This window comes from Panthera pardus, unplaced genomic scaffold (genome assembly GCF_024362965.1).
Source record: "Panthera pardus isolate Hobbes unplaced genomic scaffold, ASM2436296v1 HiC_scaffold_8, whole genome shotgun sequence".
Lineage (NCBI taxonomy): Eukaryota > Metazoa > Chordata > Mammalia > Carnivora > Felidae > Panthera > Panthera pardus.
In genome coordinates this window covers 3,537,634-3,559,903 of record NW_026527013.1, presented here as the reverse complement: position 1 = coordinate 3,559,903, position 22,270 = coordinate 3,537,634, and the positions used below count along the sequence as shown (strand labels likewise).

At 56.6% G+C, this 22,270-nt stretch overlaps 2 protein-coding genes and 1 long non-coding RNA gene across 6 annotated transcripts in view; 2 read left to right on the top strand and 1 right to left on the bottom strand.

The window, feature by feature from the left end:
• Positions 1-2,785, top strand: part of PLIN3 (perilipin 3) — an 18,155-nt gene extending 15,370 nt beyond the window's left edge. The window contains exons 7-8 of one of the 2 annotated variants that reach the window (XM_053898577.1): positions 140-265; positions 1,928-2,785. In XM_053898577.1, the coding sequence (XP_053754552.1) occupies positions 140-265; positions 1,928-2,269 (468 nt within the window). In that variant the 3' untranslated portion in view covers positions 2,270-2,785. Of the gene's footprint in view, positions 1-139; positions 266-1,924 lie in introns of both variants that reach the window. The other variant, XM_053898575.1, reaches the window with a different exon arrangement.
• LOC109255998 (uncharacterized) lies at positions 868-11,075 on the bottom strand. 3 transcript variants are annotated; one of them, XR_008420690.1, is made up of 5 exons: positions 10,733-10,891; positions 10,233-10,314; positions 1,948-4,423; positions 1,540-1,657; positions 868-1,321 (listed from the first exon to the last, which is right to left on the bottom strand). It is a non-coding gene; the product is annotated as an uncharacterized LOC109255998 (long non-coding RNA). The 3 variants fall into 3 exon arrangements; XR_008420689.1 differs by lacking the exons at positions 868-1,321; positions 10,733-10,891 and adding an exon at positions 10,964-11,075 and having other exon boundaries at positions 1,332-1,657; XR_002075459.2 differs by lacking the exon at positions 868-1,321 and having other exon boundaries at positions 1,332-1,657.
• Positions 11,001-22,270, top strand: TICAM1 (TIR domain containing adaptor molecule 1). Its single transcript, XM_053898574.1, is given in 3 exon segments — positions 11,001-11,108; positions 19,869-21,997; positions 21,999-22,270. Coding segments are annotated over 2 exon segments (2,157 nt in total). The 5' UTR covers positions 11,001-11,108; positions 19,869-20,000; the 3' UTR covers positions 22,159-22,270.

Genomic DNA, 22,270 nt, shown 5'->3' with positions numbered 1-22,270 from the left:
CTTCACAGACCACCTGCTCCCGGATAAAAGGACGACTCTGTGGGCCTCTCTCCGGACTCCTGCCTCTCCTGGGATGCGAGCATTGGCCAGGGGCTGGAGGCAGCCTCTCACTCACTCTCTCTCCCCTCCCCTGCTCCAGATGGAAACCGTCAAGCACGGAGTCGATCAGAAGCTGCTGGACGGTCAGGAGAAACTGCACCAGATGTGGCTCAGCTGGAACCAGAAGGAGCTCCGGGGCACCGAGGAGAACCCAGCCAAACCAGAGGTACCAGCGTGGGGTCCCTGTGGGATCCTTAGGGCCCTGACTTCCTTCCTTCCCCGCGCCTCTGTCGGATGGACCTACCTGCCTGGAAGGCTTTCCACAGCCTCTCCTGCCATTAACCACCTTTAGGACGTGACGGCACCTCTTCCAGGAAGCCCACCTTGATTTCCTCCTTTAGGTGTGGGTGTTGCTTTGAACTGCAGGACACTTGTGACGCCTCGCAACCTGCTGAACTCTAAACCCTGGCGTGTTTCCCTTCTCCTGTGTCCCAGCGCCAACGTGTCCGCTACGAATGGGGGGCGTCACTCAGCTGCGAGCAGGAGTGAGGCGCCCACACCTGCCGCCCCATGGACGGGCCCTGAACACCCGACGCTCAGGGAGGGAACCAGACACGAGAGGCCCCGCGGGGTGTGAGTCCACATGTGTGAAACACCCCGAACAGGCTCATCCACAGACGGGAAGGGGTTCAAGGCTGTCAGAGGCTTGGGGAGGGGGTCAGGACGGACTACTTCATGGGGAGGAGCCTTCTCTGGTGGGTGATGGAACGTTCTGGAGCTCGAGGCAGTGGTTGCACAACCTTGTGCATGTACTAACAACCACGGAACTATATACTTAAAAGGGTGCATTTTCTGGTCCGTGAGTTACATCTGTCTATAGAAGAAATTGAGTTGCTACATAAAGCACATAGTAAACCGTTCAAAAATGGCATTTGTGAAGATATCACCTGCTGTCTCTGCAGGTGCAAAATTGTTAGCATTCAGACCCAAACCACCTACCTCCGCCTCCCTCTCCCTTCTCCCCCACCGCTGACCATGGCAACCGCGAGATGTGGGTGTTGACTCTGGTCGGCACCTCCCTGTCAGGTTCAAGTCTCCCGAACGCTCTGATGGCGGGTTGGGGGCAAAGTCCTGCCTCCCAGCCTGCTCTCTTCCCCCCCCTGTGGTGGGGGCGGGGTGTTAAGGTCCCGATGCACGCATTTACACTTCCGTCTCCCCCACCACACAGCTCCTGCCTGGAAAGTTCTTCCAGACGTCCTCTTAAAAAAAACCTGAAAAACGTCTTGAGATACAGCAGACGCTCTTTGTCCCCAGCACCCACGAACCCCCTTCCTGTCTGTGGATGAGCCTCTTCTGGCCGTTTCACATTCTGTGGGGCCTCCGGTGTCTGGTTCCCTCCCTGAGGGTCGTGTGTTCAGGGTCCGACTGCGGGGCAGCAGGGGTGGGCGCCTCGCTCCTGCTCGAGGCCCAGTGACGTTCCCCCGTGTGGGTTTTGTTTACCCGTTTACAAGTTGATGGGCTTCTGGACTGTCTCCACTTTTGCCTCCTGTGGATAACGTCCTGTGACCAGCCCCAGCCCGTGTATGGTCGCGTGTCTCCATTTCTCTTGGGGAGATACCTAGAAATGGAACGGATCGCTAGTCCTGTGGAAACTCTTAACGTTTTGAGGGACCACCGGACTGTCTTCCGAAGTGACTGTGCCTCTTTTTCACTTTGGGGTCTATGTCACATGGTTCAAAACTCAAATAGAGCTGGTATCCCAAACCACCGTGCTGGACGGGCTCGCCAAGGAAAGGTTTTCTGGAAGGTGGGCAGGAGAACCCCCACTTTGTCTCCCCGGGCTTTGGATCCCAAAACATGGTCCTGACTGTCGGCCCCTTCCCAGCAGGTGGAGTCCCAGACGCTTACCATGTTCCGCGACGTTGCCCAGCAGCTGCAGAACACCTGCGCCTCGCTGGGGTCCAGCATCCAGGGGCTGCCCTCCCACGTGAAGGACCAGGTTCAGCAGGCTCGCCACCAGGTGGAGGGCCTCCAGGCCACCTTTTCTGGCGTCCATTCCTTCCAGGACCTGTCCAGCACTATCCTGACGCAGAGCCGAGAGCAGGTGGCCAAGGCCCGAGAGGCCCTTGACCACATGGTTGAGTACGTGGCCCAGAACACGCCCATCATGTGGCTGGTGGGACCCTTTGCCCCGGGAGTCGCTGAGAAGGCCCCAGAGGAGAAGAAATAGGACAGTCAGAAGGGGGCTCGAGGGACCTAGTCTTTCCCTGAGGGGTCAGCACGAGCGCTGGACCCTTCGCCCCCTCGCCTCGCTTGGAACGTGTTTCTTCCCTTCCCCCCGGCCCATCTCAGCTACCACCTCGGGGAGCGCCCTCTGCCGCCTCGGAGGAAGCACTGCCTGCCTTCATCAGTCATTAGGGGGAGGTTTCCAGAAACAGATTTTTTTCTAGGAGGCCCCCAGGCCCCCTCCAAATTTTTTCTTCTTAGAAACAAAGGCTAGGTTTCTTACATCCCACCTGTGCCACATCAAGGCCCCGGGATATCCGCCTTTAGCTAACGGACTTGGACTTCTGGCTTGCAACGTGGCCCTTCTGGGGTGTGGGGTGGAGGCAGAACCGCTGAGACCTATTCCGGAGCGGGCGGGGGGCGGGGGGCCCTGGGGCCTGCCCGGCCGCTCGCGGGTGCCTGGAGTGTCACCGTTGCCTTAATAAAGCTCACCTGCCGCTGAGTACAGGCTGTGTGCGCACGCGCATGCGTTCCCAGGAGCTGAGCGACGCGGGGTCCGCGGGTGGCCGCCTCGGCCCGCTTCCCTGCTCTGCTCGCGAGGATGGGAACAGGACCGGGCCAGATCCGGAGTGGGGCTCAGGGCTCTCGTCCAGCCCCTGGGACAGGAGAAGAGCAGGGCGGGAGGATCCTTCACCTCCCCCACCGCCGCCAGGCCGCGCGCTGCGGTGTGGGACGCTTAGGAGACCGAGCCACCCAGGCGCCACTAAAACCTGTCACTTTTTTTAGAGTAGACCTGAACCCTTCTCATCACGAGAAAGAAATCGTAGCTCCGGCAGACATTAACCTCTCGTGCTCGTTTTGCAATATACACACGTACCAAATCCCTACGTTCTACCCCTAAAACGGATACTGTGCTCTATGTCGATTGTATCTCAATTTTTCAAGAAGGTTAAACACGTTTGGGGGCAATACAAGAAAAAGAACATGCAAGTACAAATTCAAAATTAGACACAACGGGAGCGCCTGGGTGGCTCAGTCGGATGAGCGTCCGACTTTGGCTCAGGTCATGATCTCTTGATTCGTGAGTTCGAGCCCCGCATCGGGCTCTGTGCCGACAGCTCAGAGCCTGGAGCCTGTTTCGGATTCTGTGTCTCCCTCTCTCTCTGCCTTTCCCCCGCTCATGCTCTGTCTCTCTCACTCTCAAACATGAATAAATGTTAAAAAAAAAAAAAAAATCAGATACAACAGAAACCCTGCCTCTCAAACTTAATAATGAATACTTCCTACACGCAGTCCCCGTACAAAGTGACTATAGCAAAAGCACAAGCCCTCACCATCCAAAGAGCCGGGTGTTTGCTTGTGTGCTGGCCCGGCCCATGAGCTAAAGACAGTTTGCATTTTTCTTTAATTACCTAAGCAAGCTCTACCCCCAACATGGGGCTCCAACCCGTGACCCCAAGAGCACCCCAGCGCCTTACCCCCTGAGCCAGCCAGGCACCCCAGCATAGTTTACATTTTTAAAGCAAACAAAAATAAGCAACAGAGACCCTCTGTGGCCCGCAAAGCCTAAAATATTCACTCTCTGACCCTTTACAGGGGAAGCTTGCCAGGCGCGAGCTTGAGACCTTCCTGTTAACGTCTTACTGCTTAGAAGCGTTTCTCCCAGTACTTGAGAGCTGCGATGTGTTTTGCTGCAGTAACTTTACACATCACTGAGTCCCGCTTAGGAGACTAGGCCTAAGGGTGTCAGCACATCTCCAACAGAGGGTGATGATAGCAGGTTTGGGGGGGTGGGGAAGCGAATGATCGGTGCAGGAGCGACGGGTCCAACGTCCGTCCTCAAGCAAGACACATGCGTGAGGAGAGGGACTTAGGGTCTCCAGCCCCACTAGAGAACTAAAATGACCCTGTATGCAAAGGCAGGAGAACGTCACCTTCTCCTGGGGGCTCTGGCCTATGGACAAAGGTTTACAAACCCTTAAGAAAGCCTGGGTGGCTCAGTCGGCTGAATGTCCAATTTTTTGTTCTGGCTCAGGTCCCGAATGCAGGGTCATGGGATCAACCGACATCGGGCTCTGTGCTGAGCCTGCAGCCTGCTTAAGATTCTCTCCCTCTCGCTCTCTGTCTCCGTCTTCTTCCCCCTCCCCTCTTATGCTCTCTAAAAAAACCCAAAAAAGATTAAAGTCATTTGTGGGGTGCCTGGGTGGCCCCGTGGGTTGAGCACCCAACTCTCGACTTTGGCTCGGGTCATGATCTCACCACTCATGAGTTGGAACCCCATGTCAGGCTCTGCCCTGGTGGTGTGGAGCCTGCTTGGAGTTCTCTCGGTCTCTCTCGTTCTCCCTCTGTCGCTGCCCCTCCCCAGCTCGTGCTCTTTCTCAAAAAATAAACATAAAAAGTCATTTCTAAAAATAAAAAGCGGGGCGCCTGGGTGGCTCAGTCGGTTGAACGTCCGACTTCAGCTCAGGTCACGATCTCACGGTCCGTGAGTTCGAGCCCCACGTCGGGCTTTGTGCTGACAGCTCAGAGCCTGGAGCCTGTTTCGGATTCTGTGTCTCCCTCTCTCTCTCCCCCTCCCCTGTTCATGCTCTGTCTCTCTGTGTCTCAAAAATAAAATAAAACGTTAAAAAAAAATAAAAAAAAAAGCAATCTGGGGCATCTCCCCTGTGTTCTATCACTCCTGTTCCTGAGTTTATACCCAAGCTCAGTATGACCACATGTCCACACAAAAGGCCCCCAAACGTTCATGGCTGCTTTATTCTCTTTTTTAAAAATGTTAATTGAGGAGCCCGGGTGGCTCAGTCGGTTGGGTGTCTGACTTCAGCTCAGGTCACGATCTCACTGGTTCCGCTCTGTGCTGACAGCTCGGAGCCTGGAGCCTGCTTCAGATTCTGTGGCTCCCTCTCTGTCTGCCCCTTCCCCGCTCATGCTCTGTCTCTCCCTCTCAAAAGTAAACATTAAAAAAAAATTCTTAATGTTTATTTTTGAGAGAGAGAGAGAGAGATTGCAAGCAGGGGAGGGGCAGATAGGGAGAGGGAGAATCCCAGGCAGGCTCAGTGCTGTCAGCCCAGAGCCTGACTTGGGGCCTGAACTCACGAACTGTGAGATCATGACCTGAGCTGAGATCAGGAGTCAGACGCTAAGCCAACTGAGCCACCCAGGTGACCCTGCCTTATTCTTAATAGCCCCAAACTGAAACAACCCAAGTTTACATCCAAAAGAGAAGAGGCAGATAAATTGGGAGAGACTCAGAATAGCGGAGGAATTGCACTTTGGGATGTGCAAGACAGGGCAAATCACAGTCAAGTCCAGAGAACAAAGGGAGGACTATTGCTTTACAGAAAAAAGGTGAAATACTATACAGCAAAGAACAAAGATAAATTACTGATATTCACAATATGAAAGTTAATAAAGGAGCGCCTTGCTGGCTCAGTTAGTGAAGAAGAGTGACTTTTGATCTTGGCGCGGTGAGTTCAAGCCCCACGTTGGGTGTGGAGGTTACTTTATTGATTAAAAGATTAAAAATACTTTAAATTGGCTGATTGAAATATTAAAAATAAATCAAGAAACACTTATTTTTAAAAAAAGAAAATAAAGAGGGGCGCCTGGGTGGCTCAGTCGGTTGAGCATCCGACTTCGGCTCAGGTCATGATCTCACAGTTCGTGAGTTCGAGCCCCGCATCGGGCTCTGTGCTGACGGCTCAGAGCCTGGAGCCTGCTTCGGATTCTGTGACTCCCTCTCTCTCTGCCCCTCCCCTGCTCATGCTCTGTCCCTCTCTCTGTCTCAAAAATAAATAAAACATTAAAAAAATAAAAAAAAAAAAGAAAAAGAAAAAAGAAAATAAAGAGAAACCTCATTTAGAATGGAGTCAGGAAGCCCCGAAAGGGGGAGCTCAGCTCTCACACGTAAACTTGGGGCAGGAGGAAGATTTTCTCCTGACCAGCAACAGCCCAGCCAATGAAAAACCACTGTAACTCAGCCAATAAGAAACCACCACAAGTCAGCCAATGAGAAATCACCATAATTCAGCCAATGAGAAGCCACCATAACTCAGCCAATGAGAAACCATCCTCTGCCTGAGCGCTACCTCTCCTGCGGGGGACTTTGCTTCAAAGCAGCTCCTCCCGGGGCGCCTGGGTGGCGCAGTCGGTCAAGTGCCCGACTTCAGCCAGGTCACGATCTCGCGGTCCAGTGAGTTCGAGCCCCGCGTCAGGCTCTGGGCTGATGGCTCGGAGCCTGGAGCCTGTTTCCGATTCTGTGTCTCCCTCTCTCTCTGCCCCTCCCCCGTTCATGCTCTGTCTCTCTCTGTCCCAAAAATAAATAAAAAACGTTGAAAAAAAAATTAAAAAAAAAAAAAAAAGCAGCTCCTCCCGGCTCCCTCCTTTTTATCTAGAAAGCAATAGTCCTCCCCTTCGTTCTCCGGCCTGGGCTGTGGTTTGCCCTGTCTTGCCCATCCCAAATTGCAATTCCTCCGCTATTCTGAATAAGCTCATTTTGCTGATAAAATAACCGGCTGTTTTATTTTTATTTTATTTATTTTTATTTTTTATTTTTATAAATTTTTTTTTAACGTTTATTTATTTTTGAGACAGAGAGAGAGACAGAGCATGAACGGGGGAGGGGCAGAGAGAGGGAGACACAGAATCAGAAACAGGCTCCAGGCTCTGAGCGGTCAGCACAGAGCCCGACGCGGGGCTCGAACTCACGGACCGTGAGATCATGACCTGAGCCGAAGTCGGACGCTTAACCGACCGAGCCACCCAGGCGCCCCTGGGCTGTTTTATTTTTAAGGTGGAGTGCGGCAACATAGGTGAAGCTCACAGTCACCGTGTTGAGCAAAAGAAACCAGACACGAAAGGATCCATACTCGGAGTCCCTTTCGGTGACGTTTCGGAACACAGACTCAACTATGGCGACAGCGATCGGAGGAGGATTGCCCGCGGCGCTTGGGGGCATTCCAGGGGTTGGAAGCGACGTGTAGACACACGTCTTGATCTGGGTGTGGGCTGCAGGAAATGGGTACCCATGCAAAAGTCCTCTGAGCTGTCCGTTTAAGATTCACATGCTTTAGGGCCTATGAATTATCCTCCAACACAAATTAAGAAAGAGAAAGTAACATGCAGTGGTGGTGGGGGGAGGGGGGAAATGAGCCCTTTCCCTTTCCGGTGGGAGTGTGAACCAGGAGCCTTAATTTGGAGAACAGTCGTGCAGGATTTAGTAAGAGTGAAAATGTATATTCTCCACGTCTGAGGAGAAGTCTCAGAAGTTCCCCTTCTCCACAGCTGCCCTAGAGAAACGCTGTCCACTAAGTCCCCGAAGCATCTCCAGGTTACAAGGGGGGGGGGGGGGGGGGGGGGAAACTGAGGCACGTTTCAGAGAGTTCATCCTGGGCTCCATCCCACAGCTACGAAGTGTAAGAGTAAGGATTTGAACCCATTGCGAAGGCAGCCCCGGCATAGGGTTTACAACCACCACCACAGAAGGTTGCGATGCCTTTTTTCGGGAATAGTGGAAACAAACTGCGTGTCCAATGCCTGGGGACTCAGTAAGTTGTACTACAGTCACGCTTAGTGAGACCATAACACGCTCGGTCGGTTGAGCGTCCGGCTTCGGCCCAGGGCATGATCTCAAAGTTTGTGGGTTCGAGCCCTGCATCGGGCTCTGTGCTGACAGCTCAGAGCCTGGAGCCTGCTTCCGATTCTGTGTCTCCCTCTCTCTCTGCTCCTCCCCCGCTCATGCTCTGTCTCTCTCTCTCTCCCCTTCAAAAATAAATAAAAACATTAAAAAAAAAACTTTAGAATAAAAAGGAACAAGGTGGGGCTACCTACACTGGCTCAGAAAACTGTTGGACGGTCTGGCCTGGTCTGTAACGCTGACAATGTTTAGTATCCGGCCCTTTAGCAGGAAAACAAAGTTTGCTCACTTCTGGCCGGTGGGAATTAAAAAGCAAACCAAAGAGCATTAAATGTCACATTCATGGATACGTGTCTGTGTGTGCAAAAGTGAAAAGCTGAATGGGCACCCCGTGGAGGGCCCCGCCCCCACCAGAGCAGGAGGGAGAGAGATTGGATAGGCACAGGGCACCTCACCTCTTTTATGGAAAACGGGAGGTGGGCAACTGTACCGGTCTGCGGGTGGTCAGATTTACGCATCTGCAGCTCAGGGTTTCCCCTGGAAGCCTGGGTTACCCTCTCTGAGCCTCAGTTCTCTCACCTGTAAAATGGGCACATTCAAGTCCATCTGGGAGGATTATTTTAAGGCAAGGATCAGATGACCATCGAGAGGTGTTCGGTGTGGGGACAGGTACCTAATGAAACTCCAAAAATTGGTAAGAGTCGGGGGGGGGGACCCAAGAGGCATGGAAGATGGGTTTAATGGCCTCTCCACCTCTAGCTGCAGAAGCTCCAAAGGTAGGGACTTCTTCCTCCGTCCCCAGTGGATTCCCAGAGCCTAGACATGCCTGGCACACAGTAGGTGCTCAATAAAATCCCTCCCCCGCCAGAGACTCACGCTAAGCAAGGCACCCTAGGTGGGGAGGAAATAGCATCCGTATAACTTCCATTTGATTCCCCTCCCATGACTCTTTACACGAACTTCGGCCTGGGGTCCACGGACCTCTTCAGAACCCCATGACGGAATTCATGAAGTCACGGAAAAAAAAATTCACAACTTGATTTCCACTGACTTTAACCGATATTCACCATTTCCTCAATTATGAATGAAGGCAACGGCAGGAGCTACGCCTTTGTCCCCAATAGAAAACCACAGAGATTTTCATATCAGATTGCATTGCCGCAAACAACTCGAAATACCGCGCTCATCACCACTGTAAACTCACTGGGGTTATTGGATCTTGTCAGTTAATGTGGGGGTAAGTAGAAAGGTATAGCCCTAAGCGTGTTTCGGTGGCGCTCCATTTCAAAAGTGTTTTAAAGTGATTATCTTACAAGTATTCAACACAATTTTTTTTTTTTTTTGAGAGAGCGAGAGAGCGTGCGAGCAGGGGAGAGGAGTAGAGGGAGAGACAGACAGACAGACAGACAGACAGACTCTTTCGCAGTCTGCATGCTCAGCGTGGAGCCCAACTCGGGACTCAATCCCATGACGCTGGCATCACGAACTGAGCAGAAATCAAGAGTAGGAGGTTCATCTGACTGAACCCCCCCCCCAGGCACCCCAAACACAATTATTTATTTTTTAAATTTATTTTTTAATGTTTATTTACTTTTGAGACAGAGAGAGAGAGAGAGAGAGAGAGAGAGAGACAGCACGAGCGCGCGTGCGCAAACAGGGGAGGGGCAGAGAGAGAGGGAGACACAGAGTCTCAATCAGGCTCCAGGCTCTGAGATGTCAGCACAGAGCCGGAGGCCAGTCTCGAACTCACACACCATGAGATCATGACCTGAGCCAAAGTCGGGCGCTTAACCAACGGAGCCACAAACACAGGCGCCCCAAACACAATTTTTTTTTTAAATTGTGGTAAAATAGACTTAACATGAAATTTACCATCTGGCCACTCTTAGGTGCACAGCTCAGGGGTATTAAGCACGCTCACGCCGTTGTGCAACCACCCCCATCTCCAGAACTTTCCATCTTCCCAAACTGAACCTCTGTCCCCATGAAACACTGACTCTCCCCCCCCACCCCACCCCACCCCCGCCCGTGGCTCCCACCATCTACTTCCTGTTTCTATAAATTGAACTCCTCTAGGGACTTCCTACGAGTGGAATCAGACAAGATTTGTCCTTTTGTGTCTGGCTTGTTTCACTGAGCATAAGGTCCTTGTAGTGTCAGATTTCCTTCCTTTTTAATGCCGAATAATATTCCCGTGTGTGGACGAACCACATTTCCTTTACCCATTTAGTGATAATGGATCACGAAGTTGCTTTTTAAAAACATTTTCGTGAATATTTTTACTTGCAAAACACTCCTTGTAAACCTCTTGTGCTTTGATTTATGTACCTACCGATGGTGTTTTCAGAAGAGGCTCCGAGCGTCTCCACACTGACAAAGAAATCTGGTCAGAGGCATTATGATTTCCATTGGCCCTTCGTCCATTAAAGCAAATAAACAAAAATTATATTTTGCAACTGTGTTGGTTTAAAGACGACCATGACCCAGGATGGGACTATAGTCATTGTTTTTGTTTTTCTGATTTTAAAAGAAATGAAAACATTTTCGGGGGGGGGGGGGTGGCTGAGAGTACGATGGTCCCACATCTTAACTCTGCCCAATGGACATGTGGGCGCTGGGTCCGGGACCCCCTCAAAAAGGCTAGGACCCCTTACGAATGTTTAAATATCGTGTCCGCAGCTTCTAGAAAGGCCATCTGGCTGCTCTTTTCCCAGCCACCCGGGGATCCCCAACCCCACCCCCAGGGTGGCCAGGACCCCCCTTCCGCCCGATTTCGGGTAGGCCTCCGCCGATATCACTCCAGCCCCTGTTTGCGGCAGTGGAAAGCGTTACCACTCGCCGAGATGATCCATTTTTGTGAACCGTGGTTACTTTCTCCCCAGACTGTGGGCGCCCCGAGGGCCAGGCTCAGTCCCTCTCGTGGTCCCCAGCGCCTGCGCCCGGGAGGTGCCCAAACTTGCCGAAGGCCACAGCCCGAGCGGGGGGGGGGGGGGGGGGGGAGCGGGACCTCGCTGCGGGGTGTCTCGGGGACTTTCCCTGTCCCGCGGGAAAGCGTGACCTCACCTTCCTGCCAGGCTCCCTGCGGGACGCGGAAGGGGCGGGCGGAGGCCAAGGGGTGGAGCCGTCTGCGCGCCGTCCGCGCTCCGCCAGTCGTGGGCCCCGTCGCCGGGCCACCAGCCCCCGCGCAGAGGACGGAGCGGGACCCCGGGTAGGTGGCGGGGGGAACCAGGGGGTTAGCGTCGGCGGGGGAGGGCACCCCCGACGCCCGCGGCTCCTCCCCAGGGTTCGCGACCAGCTGCATCCCCCCCCCCCCAGCTCATGGCGCCCTCGCGCCCCTTCTTCGGTGTCCCCCTCAACGCTCGGCTCCTCTCCCGGGTGGCCCTGGTCCTCCCCGACCCCCTGCTTCCTCCTTACCTCCCCCCATTGCTCCTCAGCACCCCAGATCTCTTTCCAGCACCCCGAATTCCTTTCCAACACCTCGAAGTCCACCCCCCCCCTCCCGGATCCCTCCCCAGCACCCCAATTCCTTCCCAACGCCACCGATCTCTCCCCAACTCTTTCTGGACTTCTCCCAACACCCAGCAGTCCTCCAACCCGGATTTCTCCCCAACATCCGGTACCTCTCCCCAACCCCCCCCCCCATTCCTCTCCAGCCCCCCACCCCATGTTTCTGATTTCCTCCGGGAGCTTGGAGCCCCCTTCCCCGGTCCCTGTTCTTCCAGCCCCGCCAGCCCCGCCTCTCCCGCTCGCCTCTTGGCCCCCAGCCCCTTGGGGGCCCTGAAACCACTTTTTCCAGGGGCTCCCGGAACCCGCTTCCCCGGCAGGAGCCTGCTTCCCTCAGCTCGGCCCCCCGCACCCCCACCCCTTCCCGTGGGGGACAGGGTTGGTTGGTTGGCCCTCGCCTCCGAGTCCCTGCAAGTCGCCCCCCCCCCCCCCCCCAGTGGCTGCTGGCAACATTCTGATCTGGGTGGCCCCAGAGAGCCTCACGCACGGGGCCTTTTCTTCCCTTTCCCTGTGGCTGAAGTAGGAGGTTGGGAAGGGGCCGCCGCGGGGACACCCACGCAAGCTGGAGGTTGGGGGGGGGTTGTGTGGGGGGGTGTCGGGGGGGGGGTGGGCCCTAAACCTGCCTGCGCCCGGCTCCTCCTCTGAATAGGGACATGTGTTCATCCTTCAACACACATTTATGACCAACCTGCCGCGTGCCAGGAGACCCGGTTCAGGATGCTGGGCACATAGTAGGGGCAAAGCAGGGCCCTCCCGGAGTCCTCCGTCAGGACAAATAAGCAAAGCGAGATGATGCTTGCCGAGTGCAGAGAATGCATTTCCAGCAGCTTCTCCGCTGGCCTGGCTTGCGGATTCCTCAGATCCAGGCATGGCAAGGGGCCGGCACATAGTAGGTGCTGCGTGAGTAAGGGCAGGAACCCTGGAGCCAGGCTTCCTGGTTTAAATCCCTGCCCCTTTACTTTCCACTCGTGTGACCCAGGGCAAGCCGCTGTACCTCTCTGTGCCTCCCTTTCTTGTGTGTAAAGCGGCAGTCAAAATAGTCCTGACTTACAGGGTTGTCATGGGCTTAATTCAGTGTCTGGTCCATAGTAGATGCTCAGGAAACACTTGTTGAACAAATACCCCTTCAGTCTCCCGCACATTTTTCAGAGGCAATCTAGATACGTTTTGCCTTCCGTGCCTTGTCGTATTTCTTTTTTTTTTTTTTATAATTTTTTTAAACGTTTATTCATTTTTGAGAGAGAGAGAGAGAGACAGAGCACAAGCGGGGGTGGGGCAGAGAGAGAGGGAGACACAGAATCCGAAGCAGGCTCTGAGCTGTCAGCACAGAGCCTGACACGGGGCTCGAGCTCAAGAGCTGTGAGATCATGACCCGAGCCGAAGTCGGACGCTTAACTGACTGAGCCACCCAGGTGCCCCTATAAATTTTTAAAAAATATTTTATTTACTTTGAAGGGGGGCGGGGCAAAGAGAGACAGAATTCCAAGCAGGCTCCAGAGCCCGATGCGGGGCTCCGACTCATGGAACGGTGAGATCATGACCTGAGCCGAAATCAAGATGCCACCCAGGCGCCCCTGTAACATTTCTTCATTAGCCAAAAGGAGTGAGTCGTGCCTCTACTAAGCGCCAGTCCTGGTGGAAAGCAGATTAGACTTTTTGTCTTGCTGGGGAGAGGAGTGAGTCAGCAGGAAACATTTATTGAGCGCTTACTGTGTGCCAGGTGCTGTTCTGTCCACTCGTTGATTGTTTCCGGCAGTATTTATTAAGTGCCTACTGTGTGCCAGTCACTAGGTACAGCTGTGTAACAAGACAAACGCACATCCCGGTCTTAGGGGTGCTCACTCCGGTAGGGTGTGGTGCCTGTGCAATAAAGTAGGTAAAATCTATCGTGTCAGGTAAGGAGAAAGACAAAGCAGGGGGTGTGGGGGAATGGGCTTCAGTTTTAGGCAGGGTGGCCAAGGGTGACCTTGATGAGGAAGTGACGTTTGAGCCGAGATCTGAAGGCAGCAAGGGAGCCAGCCATGTGGCTACCTGGGGAAGGGTGTCCTGGGCTGAGGGAACAGCTAGTGCAAAGGCCCTGAGGCAGGATCCAGTCTGGCATATTTAAGGAACAGTGTGGTTGGATCTGAGGGAGCAAGGGGGAGTGGAGGGGGGTGAGGTCAGGGAAGGGAAGGGGGAGGTGGGAACAGGGAGGACTTGATCCAAGGAGTCGTGACTGAGATAACCTCTGATTTCTCCCTCCTAACCACAAAGCCGCTCCTCATTGTCTAGAATATTCAGGACAAAAGCCCAGGTACCCTCCTTGCCTCCTCCTGCTCCTCTCCCTTTCTCCAAATTATCCACAAAGCCAACCATTTCCCCCCACTTCCTTGAGACCCCCCCCTGGCCCAGCGCCCATCATTGCTGGGCTGGGCCAGTGGTCACCTCCCCCCAGGTCCCAGGCTCCTCTCCCTGCTTCCCACAGTCCGTTCTTCCGGAAGCGGCCACTGGAGGGCGCCTGTGAGCCCCCGAGTCAGGCCCTGCTCCCCTCTGCCCACAGGCCCCCCCAGAGCTCCCATCTCCCTCAGGGTAAAAGCCCAAGTCCTCCCCGTGGCGTTCAAGGCCCTGCAGGACCCCGCCCCCTTTCCTTCCCTCCCCCTCACACACTCCGCGCCAGCCACACGGGCCGCCTCCCCATTCCTGCAACACGCTGGACTCTGACCTGCCCCCGGACCTTTGCACTTGCGGCTCCTTTTGCCTGAAACTGTCTTCCCCCAGATCGTCACCTGAGTTGTTCTCTTACCTCCTTCAGGTCTCCACCGACATGTCATTTCCCTCCAGAGGTCTCCCTTGCTCTTCAGGCTTCTGGAACCTTTCCCCCGTTCCTCACTGCCGCACCCTGGCGCGTTTTCTTCGCCGCCCGTTCCATGCTCTGCAGCGGGTCACGGTCAGGTTTATTATTGGTCTCCTCCAACTAGACTGTGAGCTCTGCCCGTCTGGGCTGCAACAGCAGCCCTTAGCCAATACGAGGTGCTCGAGAAAGATTTGTCCAGTGTGTGAAGAGACCTCAGAGACTGCGGGAGAGTCGGGGAGGAAGGGATGGCCAGGAGCCAGATGTGGTTAAAAATGTTTTAAAAAGAGGAAGAGGAACGGGGCGCCTGGCGGTTCGGTCCGTTAAGCACCTGACTTCGGCTCAGGTCATGATCTCGCAGTCTGTGGGTTCGAGCCCCGCGTCAGGCTCGGTGCTTTTGGGACAGAGCCTGCTTCGGATCCTCTGTCCCCCCCACCCTCTCTGCCCCCCCCCCCGGCTCTCTCCCCCCACCCCAAATAAATTGGAGGGTGCATGTCAGCGCATCTGGTTTTTTCCTTTTAAGTTATAAACACAGCTGCTCCCAGGAGTCCTTGGCGAGCGCAGAGAACAGTCGACCTGTGACTCACGGCCGTGGAAGGGGCAGATCAGACCGTGTTTCTAGCCACGGTCTTGATCATTTCAAACAGATTTGACCTACGTGCGTAGGCCGATTTTATTTATTTTATTTTTTATTTATTTTTGAGAAAGATACAAAGAGAGCAAGCAGGAGAAGGGCAGAGAGAGAAGGAGAAGCCCAAGCAGGCGCCACGCTGTCCGCGCAGAGCCCCAGGCGGGGCTTGAACTCACGAGCCCGTGAGGTCAGGACCTGAGCAGAAATCAAGTCGGTCCTGGGGGTCGGGGCTCCAACACACGGATTTTCAGGGGGACACAGGTCAGCCGGTCACGGCCATTGAAGCCTGCGTGCTGCATGATGATTATGTGGGTGAGAGAGAGAGAGAGAGAGAGAGAGAGAGAGAGGCTTTTGGTCTTAAGGTTACAGACACTGAGGGGCGCCCGGGGGGCTCAGTCGGTTGAGCGTCTGACTTCGGCTCAGGTCGTGATCTCACGGTCCGTGAGTTCGAGCCCCGTGTCGGGCTCTGTGCCCACAGCTCAGAGCCCGGAGCCTGTTTCAGATTCTGTGTCTCCCTCTCTCTCTGCCCCTCCCCAGCTTGTGCCCTGTTTCTCTCTCCCAAAATAAACAAAGATTAAAATAAATACATAAATAAAAGGTTACAGATATTAGGGCCAGTGAGCTGTTCTGCCCGGTCACGTTGGTTGAGTTTGCCCCTCTGAGGATCGGGGGTGCAAAATCACATCCCGGTTTCTTGTCAAACGTCTTCTGAGTATTTTTTTTTTTTTCAACGTTTTTTATTTATTTTTGGGACAGAGAGAGACAGAGCATGAACGGGGGAGGGGCAGAGAGAGAGGGAGACACAGAACCGGAAGCAGGCTCCAGGCTCCGAGCCATCAGCCCAGAGCCTGACGCGGGGCTCGAACTCACGGACCGCGAGATCGTGACCTGGCTGAAGTCGGACGCTTAACCGACTGCGCCACCCAGGCGCCCCGTCAAACGTCTTCTGTAAAGGACCAGAGAGTGAGTGTTTTCAGCTCTGCAGGCGGGCGACGTGGTCACCTCTGCAGCCACTCGACTCCGTGGCTGTCGTTGGAAGGCGGCCACGCGCTGTGTGTATATCAGTGGGCATGGCTGGGGGCCGAAATACTTTATTTGTTTCAGTAAATAAACTGCCCTCTGGCCTGGGCAGTTACGCACAGTATCATGAGAGCGGTCCTTTTTTTTTTTTTTTTTTTTTCCTTTTTTTAAACTAATCTCTATGCCCAACATCGGGCTTGAACTCACGACCCCTAGATCAAGAGTCGAACACTACCGACTGAGCCGGCCAGGCGCCTCTGTCATCAAGCCAGTCTTGATTTTAAAAATCTGCAGGAGGGTAGGGAGTGAGCTGGGGGGGGATACCCAGCAACAGTATTGCAGGCAGAGAGAGCAGCTGGTGCAAAGGTCCTGAGGCAGGACTGTGCCTGGTAAGTTTAAAGAACAACAGGAAGATCCGTGGCCTTCAGGGGACCCACTAGATGGCCCAGCCGGTTGATTGCCAGACTTCGGCTCAGGCCATGATCTCACGGTTCGTGGGTTCGAGCCCCACGTCGGGCTCTGTGCTGACAGCTCGGAGCCCAGAGCCTGCTTCAGATTCTGTGTCTCCCTCTCCCCTCTGCCCCCCCCCCCCCACCCTTGCTCGCACTCTGTCTGTGTCCCTCTCTCTCTCAAAAATAAGTAAACATTTAAAAAGTTTTAAAAATATTTGAATTGATTGCCCACTTGACAAAACTTAGCAGTTTCCTGAAACTCTGCCTTTGCGGCTTCTTCCCTTGAAGTAATAGCCAGTGTGGCCCCACGGAGTCCTTCTTCCTCGTGGCGGCACACCTAAGTCACAGCCACCACATTTAGACAGGTCTAAGGTGGTTCCAACTTCTTTGGTCCCGCCTCCCTCAGTGTGAAAGTTCAAGTCCTCCGGACTCCCCGCCAGGTCTCCTCCCCCTCCTCCCTCTCTCCCCCTCACCCACTCAGCCGTGCGGGCCTTCTCCCTCCTCACTGCTCCTCCATCAAGCTGGGCTGGTCCTGCCCCAGGGCCTTTGCATACGTAGTTCCCTCCTCCTGGACCTCTCTTCCCTCAGATGTCCCTATGGGTCACTCTCTCCATTTTTTTTTTTTTTATGTTTATTCATTTTTGAAAGACAGAGAGAGACAGAGCACAAGCAGGGGTGGGGCGGAGAGAGAGCGGGACACAGAATCCGAAGCAGGCTCCGGGCTCCGAGGTGTCAGCACAGAGCCCAACGCGGGGCTCGAACTCACGAGCTGCGAGATCCTGACCTGAGCCGAAATCGGATGCTCAACGGACTGAGCCCCCCGGGTGCCCCTCACTCTCTCCATTTTTACATCCTGATGAAATCTCGGTCATCGTTGAAGCCTTCTTGATTCACGTTGTTTAAAACTTCACCCGCCCACCCCTGACTCATGGGGTTCGAGACCCTCCTTCCCGCCTGCCGTTTCTCCACGGCGTTTGTCCCCAGCTGATAGATATGCTGTGAGCGTCCCTCACCTGTGGGTTGTCTGTCCTCCACACGAGGAAGTCGGCGGCCTTTGGGGGGTCTGTGCTGTCTCGGCCCCCCGCCCCCCAGTCAGCACTTCGGCATGTCAGGCCGCTTCTATTTCTGAAACAGCCAGACAGCCACCTGCCTCTACATCCTTCCCCCCAAGCACTGCCCCCTCCACCCCCCGACCCTTCTCACCCGCTTCTCTTCCGCCCTGCTCCCTGCGTCGGCTCAGTCCCATCCGCCTTGCACCTCTGCCCCCAGTGCTGGCTCTCCCCGTGCCGTCTCCAACCTTTCTGGAGTCTTTGACCTTGGCCCTGGGGCCCCGGAATGGCCTGTATGTACTCAAAATGCACTTTAAAAAAAAAAAAATCCTGAATCGTTTATGCAGTGAGGTCCGTGATTTATCGGCAAAGGGGGCTGGGTTGGTTCACGAAGCAGCTCTTGGTCTGTGCCAGGATCGCTCAATGTCAGCACCTTGCAACATTGGGTCTGGATCGTTCTGTGTGTGGCGGGGGGGGGGGGCATCCTGGGCACCACGCGGGCAAGGAGGGGTGAGCGGCATCCCTGACCCTACCTACTCGATACCTTTCTGTGTAGTCGCGACACCCACAGATGCCCTCAGACATCGCTGAGGGTCCGGGGGCAGGGCTCAGAACTGTTGTTAGTTGAGAAGGACGTCTGTACCCTTAGGGGTGTCATCGTGGGCACAAGCGTGAACCAGGCAGTAGGTCCCGGCCCAGGCTGAAAGGCATATCAAGTGTTCTCAGCCTCCTGGAATGATCTGAAGTGGCATTTTTTTTTTTCTAAATCTGAATATGACCTGCTTTGAGCAGCCGGTGGCCTAAGTTCCGAGGTTTGGAACAGTGTCCCTAGCGTCTGTCGTGCGGACTTGGGAAAGGCCTTTTTCTGTGCCCGTGGTTTCATCCACAACATTGGGACCGTAGGAGCTCTGGCCCCATTCACTCATTCATTTATCCCACAAGTATTTGTTAGGTCCCTGCTCCGGGCCACGAGAGTCTCAGCCCCCTCCTCTGGTGCCCCGGGGTCAGGAGACAGGTGACAAGTGCGAAAAGTCTAACGCACAAGGCACGTCCACCCGTGACGCACTGTGGGGGAGCAGGTGACGTGGGCGAGACAGCCCGGGAAGGGCGGGTGTGGACGTGTAGGGCTCCCGAGACGGTGCCATTGGGCCTGAGAGTTGAAGACGGGAACAGTGTCGCTCAGGCAAGGGTCTGAGGAAGGAGCCGGCTTGGCGTTTTTTTCCTCTTTCTTTCTTTTTGAGAAATAGAAGACAAGTAGCCGCAGCCCGGTCACGCGCGGAGCTGGCTCTCAGCAATGGCTAGTGTCTCATCAGCACAGCCCGTATCAGCCGCTGCTGCGTAAATTACCCCGGAACCTCCTGGCTTCAAAACACCAAACACTGGGGCGCCTGGGTGGCTCAGTGGGTTGAGTGCCCGACTCTTGATTTCAGCTCAGGTCGTGGTCCCAGGGTCGTAGGGTCGAGCCCCGTCTTGGGCTCTGTGCTGAGTGTGGAGCCTGCTTGAGATTCTCCCTCTCTCTCTCTCTCTCTCTCTCTCTCCCCCCCTCTGCCCCACTGCCCTGCTTGCCCTCTCTCTCATAAATAAAAAGTGAAAAGGCAACCCACGGGGTAGGAGAACATATTTAAAAATAAATAAAAACAACAAACACTTATCATCTCACACAGAGAGAGACTGGGTGTCAGGAATCTGGAGGAAGGTGAGGTGGGGGCCTCCGGCTGGAGTCTCTCATGAGGTCACGGTCAAGCGGTCGGCAGGGGCCGCCTCATCTGAAGGCTCGACCGGGGCTGGAGTTGCTGAGAGCCCAAGCCGCCCCCCTCACGTGGCTCATGGCGGGCGCCCTTGCTTCCTTACCCCCGACGGGGTGCCAGAGAGTGACCAAGCTGGTGTTTTATGTCACTGGTGACAGCCCGTCACTTTTGCCGAGGTCTGTCAGTCACAAAGGTGGATTCTGGGTTACGGCTGGAAGCCCCGCCCTGGGCTGTGGATGCCAGGACGGGGGTCCCTGGGGGCCACCTGGGAGCCTGATTACCTCCCTAGCGAACACGTATGGGATGCCTGCTGACTTCCAGGCATCGGGGCTCGGAACTTTCCATAAGGCTGTGGCAGCACAATGCCCTGAAACGATCCCAGCACTGGGCTTATTATTATTCCCAACGCACGCAGCCTCTGGAGCCACGTTTCGTGGCTTCAAGTCCCAGCTCCGTGACCCACCGGCTGTGTGACTTTGGGCAAGGGACCTCATGTCTCTGGACACATTTTGCCATTTGCGGGTGGGGGAAATCGTAGCGTCGCCCTCTCGGGGACACCAGGCAAGTGTCGGCGGCTCTCGTGTCGCAGAGGAGGAAATGGAGGCGGGGGAGGGGACGCGTCTTTCTCAAGGTCACCCTGGCAGGCGGTGCTGGCGCTGAAGGCAGGCAGGTGGGGGCGTCTGGACCCCTCCCGGAGCTGCCCCCTTTCTGACGGTGTCTGTCTCGCCCCACAGGTCGGCCCCAGGGTCCCCCCGTGGGATTGGGGTGAGCACGTCGGGGGACGCCCAGCATGCAGGAAGGCAGGGGCTGCGGAACATGCCTCCAGCCTCCAGTGTTGCTGCCCGCGGCTGCACCCACCTGCGCCCATGGCCTGCACGGGCCCGTCGCTCTCTGGCGCCTTCGACATTCTAGGTGCCGCAGGCCAGGACAAGCTCTTGTACCTTAAGCACAAGCTGAAGACGGTCCACCAGGGCTGCCGAGGGGCGGACCTCCTGTACGCCATGGTGCTTCTGAAGCTGGGCCAGGAGACGGAGGCCAGGATCTCCCTGGAAGCGCTGAGGGCGGACGCAGTGGCCCGGCTCGTGGCCCGCCGCTGGGCTGGCGTGGACAGCGCCGAGGCCCCGGAGGAGCCCCCAGACTTGTCCTGGGCCATTGCCCGGGTGTACCACCTGCTCGCCGAGGAGAAGCTGTGCCCGGCCCCTATGCGGGACCTGGCCTACCAGACAGCCCTCCAGACGTTCAGCTCCAGGGACGACCACCGGCTGGCCGAGCTCCAGGGAGAGGCCCGGGACCGGTGCGGCTGGGGCGTCATCCGGGCCCCCGGGAGCTTCCAGCCCCTTCGCTCCGATCGGGGCTGCCTCCCGCCATGCTCGGTGTCCCCCTCGGGCACCCGCAGCCTGCCCAAGCCCATCGAGGGCCTTTCGGGCTGGAGCAGAGGCTGTTCTCTGAGATCCACCAGCAGCCCCGCCTCCCTCGCCAGCAACCTGGAAATCAGCCAGTCACCCACCATGCCTCTTCTCAGCCAGCACCGTGGCTGTCGTGCGCCCAGCAAGCTGTGTGAGGAGCCCCGGGCAGGCCCCGGGCCCGAACCTGCCCCCACAGGCTGCCAGGAGCCTGAGGAAGTGAGCTGGCCACCATCCGAGGAGGCTGTCAACCCTTCACCTGGGGACACAGCCGGCCCTCCATCGGGGGTGACTGCCGGGCCCCTGCTGGGGGAGAGCGCTGGCCCCTCATCGGAGGGCCCCTCTTTGGAGGGCCCCTCATCTGGAGAGACTGCCGGCCCCCAGATGCCACCAGACAGCCCGGGCCCTAGACTTCCTGAGGTGGTCCCAGATGCAAGCCCCACTGGCCAGCCCGACGCCCCCAAAGCTCTGGAAAGCGGCACCCGCTACCCGGTGGAGTGCAGCCACGCGCTGGCAGCCCCCGCATCTCTCCCCTTGCCCCCCAAAACCACTTGCCCTGACAAGGACCAGACCCCCCTCTCACTCCCTGTAGAAGATACCGCTTCCCAGAGGACCCCCCCATGCCCCCCCACCCCCTCGGCCCCGAGGACCTCCGCGCCCTGCCCTTCTCCATCCATCCCTCCTTCCGCTTGCCCCGCCGCCTGGAATCCGTGCCCCCCGCCCCCCGAGCTGGAGCCAGAGCAGAAATTCTACAACTTTGTGATCCTGCACGCGGGGGCAGACGAGGACATTGCCCTGCGGGTCCGAGAGAGGCTGGAGAGCCTGGGCGTCCCCGATGGCGCCACCTTCTGCGAGGATTTCCAGGTGCCCGGGCGCGGCCACCTGCGCTGCCTGCAGGACGCCATCGACCACTCAGCCTTCACCCTCCTGCTGCTGACCCCCAACTTCGACTGCCACCTGGGCCTGCACCAGGCGGGCCAGTCCCTGATGAACAGCCTCACGCGGCACGAGTGCCGGGACTGCGTGATCCCCTTCCTGCCCCTGGAGAGCTCGCGGGAGCAGCTCAGCCCGCACACCTGCAGCCTGCTCACCAGCCTGGTGTGGCTGGACGAGCGCTCCCATATCTTCGCCAAGAAGGTGGCCAACACCTTCAAGCCGCAGAGGCTGCGAGCCCGCAGGGCCCACTGGAGGAAGGAGCAGGACGTCCGCGCCCTGCAGGAGCAGCACCAGCAGCTGGAGGGCGAGCGGCAGCGCGTCTCGGCGCTGAACGCCGCCTACTCGGCCTATTTCCAGAGCCACTCGGCCTGGCAGGCGCAGATGGAGGCGCTCCGGGTGGCCTTCGGGAGCCACATGCCCTTTGGGACTCCGGGGCCCCTGGGAGCGCCCCCGCCCTTTCCCTCCTGGCCGGGCCACCAGCCGCCGGCGCCCGCGCCCCCGTGGCTGGCCGGCGCCCCGGCACCCGCGCCCCGCCTTCCCGCAGCCCCCGGCGCCCCCTCAGAGCCCGGGGCTGCAGCCCCTCATCATCCACCACGCGCAGATGGTGCAGCTGGGCCTCAACAACCACATGTGGAACCAGAGAGGGACCCAGGCGCCCGAGGACAAGACGCAAGGCGCGGAGTGACCGGTGACCCCGGCCTTGGGGACGCCCGCACCGTGCCCGGGGCGGGAGGAGGAGCGCGACGTCGTCTGCAACCTTCAGGACATCGCGGGGGAGACCTTCGTGTCTCAGGAAA